The 3,073-nt window shown below is 45.6% G+C and overlaps 2 protein-coding genes across 3 annotated transcripts in view; one reads left to right on the top strand and one right to left on the bottom strand.

Moving 5' to 3' along the window:
- Positions 1-985: 985 nt before the first annotated feature.
- Positions 986-2,523, bottom strand: fancf (FA complementation group F). Its single transcript, XM_030365524.1, has one exon. It carries the CDS (start codon positions 2,232-2,234, stop codon positions 1,176-1,178), a length of 1,059 nt encoding a protein of 352 aa, XP_030221384.1. The 5' UTR covers positions 2,235-2,523; the 3' UTR covers positions 986-1,175.
- A 434-nt stretch (positions 2,524-2,957) lies between these two features.
- The window catches only part of gas2a (growth arrest-specific 2a), a 16,755-nt gene continuing 16,639 nt past the window's right edge, over positions 2,958-3,073 (top strand). For both annotated transcript variants that reach the window (XM_030365525.1, XM_030365526.1), the window contains exon 1: positions 2,958-3,073. This exon is cut by the window's right edge and continues 149 nt beyond it. The gene's annotated coding sequence lies outside the window, so the exon portion shown is untranslated.

Below are 3,073 nucleotides of genomic sequence, written 5' to 3' on the forward strand. Positions count from 1 at the left end.
AGGGACTGCTAACACAAAGTGTGTGGTGGGCAAGATCCAATTCACCAATCCAATTGGTGAGCTCCGATTATTCAAGCCCATTACAGTGTATTTATATATATATTTTTTTTAATTTATTTTTTTATTTGTGGGAAATAAATTACATATGCACATGCTAGCCCTTGCTCAGTGACCCGGGCGTGTCTGTGTGTGAATTGCTTTGTGGGCGTGTTCAACGAGCCGTGTCCATGTTGGTGTTTCCTCCGAGTCACCCGTGCAGTAATTCGCTGTCTGGCAGCGCGGTGTCACGCACCGGCCGAGGCTCTGCCTTTGATTGAAGACGCCATATAAGCCTAATTGATCCCAGAGCAGCAGAGGAGCTCCGACACGTGGGTGAGGTTTGAGATGTGTGAATTAGTAACCAAGTCACGTGACCAGTCTGACAGCCAATCACTATGCGGGTTCAGCTTTGTGGCGTTGCTGAGACAATAATGACAGATGGCACATGTGAATAGATAGCTCAGCTGCGCTCTGCACTATGTGAATGAATATATCTATATTTATAAATATAGCCCTATTGCAAGAGTAAAATAATAAGAAAACAAATATTTTTTTACTCAACGTGATTGAAAACACAAACATAATTGTGTCTTCTTGCATGTAACACAGGCTCCAACACGAGCCTCCCTTGAATGATATTTGATTCTTTAAAAGGACCATAAATCACCTCATGCATGGCCATGTCTTTGTGAAATGCCAATAGGTCTTTCATAGTGGGGCTGGGAGTGTCTCTGGGCCCAGGGTCTCCAAGGAATCATTAGGGGGCTGTGCACAGTTGAAATGAATTTACACATCCAGGCACACACCATGATTGAAAAGGGACACATGATGCTACCATCTGTGATATGGTATAGCAATTATATCATGTTAAATCTGTAAAAACACATACCGAGATAATACATGGAAATTATGAAATGCATGTCCTACCTTGAATAAACAAAAAATAAACATTTCGATTCATTTATTTAGAATGCCTTACATCTGATATGTCTGGAACAATATATTAAACAAATAAAGAGTCACAAAACATTTGATAAATAAAGTTTCAGTGATATGAGAAAAATATGTAAAACACCTGCATCTAAAATGACAATGGCATAAAAGATAGCAACGTAACGACATCATGTAACACATCATTACTTTGATAACACTTCCAGGAGATCCCCCCAAACACTGAGACCTTCCACATCAAAATCTCCGTCTGCCATCTTCAGAGCATTGAGCTCTTTCTCCACCTCCTCCCTGAGCAGTGGGGAAGTCTCCACTAAGGCTGCAAAGTGGTCCGTCAGCTTCTGGAAGGACACTCCCGCTGTGGTACCGGTTGGAACCCACTCCCCTTCGTCTATGTCAAAGGTCATGTCGGAGGCCCACCTTTTGAGCACAACGCAGTACCTGGCCCTAAACTCCAAGTTTTCCTTGACATGGCTCATGATGTGATCAAGAGGCACATGCAAACACATATTTTGCAGCAGCTGTTCGTTTTGCTGTAACCAGTTCAAGAGAAAACCACGGGAGGCTGTTGCTGCTGGAGTGTTGATGTTCCTCCTTAAAGCAGACGCAATCACCAAGACGACATGGTCCTCTTCCTCACATCTCTGCAGCATCTCGTCCAACAGTTCATGCGCTGCGTGCGCCTCTCCTCCTCCACCAAACAGCGCATCCAGGGTCTCCATCAGCAGCCTGCCCTGGACCTCTGCCAACCTGCCCTGGAACTCCGCATCCACACCTGGAGATGCATTGGTCCTCACAGGCATGGCTGTCAGGACTCTGCTCGCCGATCTACACGCAATGAGCTGTTCAACGTGGCCCTTGGAGTCCTCGGGCTCGTTCTCATGTGCTTCCATAGGACTCAAACTACCGACCAGTACCTTCAGGTGGGTCCTGGGTAACACGGGGTTCTTCAGTAACCTGGTGAGTAGGAGGTGCTGACAACGCGACAAATCCCCGAACGAGACGTCCATGTGTCCCGGGAAGGTGGCTCTTAGGCTTTCATTGGTGGTCTGCAAATGTTTCTCCATGATGCTCCGGATCGTCTTCTTGTTGTTGAACCTTGCATACAGGAGCTGACAGTACAGGGCCCACTGAAAGGCTCTGTCCAGGGTCTGTGTGTCCCACTGCCTCACCAGGTCCGTCTGCACCGCGGCCAGCAGCTCCGCGGTGCTCTGCAGGTTCTTCAGGACCTCCTCCATCACCATGAGGCTCTACATGGGGACACTCGGGTCATGGGTTCTGTGTACCATAACGTCAAAAGATCATTACTAACATCAAGGTAAACACCCAACTTCACTGCCAGCAGTCAACGGCTTTGATAATGTGCGCGTGCGCAGTGATGTCCCGCGACTTTGTGTTTTATCCTTCAAAATAAAAGTGAGCCAAAGCGATTCATGACAACTCATTAGTCACAAAAGCTTCAATAAACATTCTCACAACATATGTAATAATACCGATACACGTTCAATACGACAGAATGAACGTAAAAAGATCCTAACAAACAACACGCCAAGTACCTGACTTCACTGCTAACAGTCAACTGGTCTGATCATGTGCGCTTGCGCAGATGTGTGCGGCGCCACTCTGCGGCGCTACTTTCATACTTCAAAATAAAAGTGGGCCAAAGCGATTCGCGACAACTCATTTGAGTCATTAAAGCGTCAAGAAATATTTTACAACTTACATAATAATGCCGATTGAATATTGCATTTTCTTTTTAAACGGGGGTTTCAACTGAGTTGTATGTCGATGAGTGATAAAATAAACGTTTGATATTATCATGAGACATGTTTGCAGCAGGCTTTGGAAACATATATTGTATGTAGGCTATGTACATATATAACCTGATAGCTGAAGTACCAAAGCCAGGGGCAGGAAGAAAATACAAAAAAAGGGGCATACCCATCATAACTTCCCTCCCATTATGAGCAGTGGTTTCCTCATCGGGTCGGGGGTGTCTGCAGCAGTGGAGGCTACATTTCTACATTTGAGAGTCTGTGCAGTAGTGGATGCTATGTGTGTGTGAGTGTCTGTGCAGTAGTGG

Source organism: Gadus morhua, chromosome 9 (assembly GCF_902167405.1).
Source record: "Gadus morhua chromosome 9, gadMor3.0, whole genome shotgun sequence".
Lineage (NCBI taxonomy): Eukaryota > Metazoa > Chordata > Actinopteri > Gadiformes > Gadidae > Gadus > Gadus morhua.

Excerpts from the sequence above, each read along its gene's own strand:
- fancf (XM_030365524.1), bottom strand. The coding sequence starts at position 2,234 with ATGGTGATGGAGGAGGTCCTGAAGAACCTGCAGAGCACCGCGGAGCTG.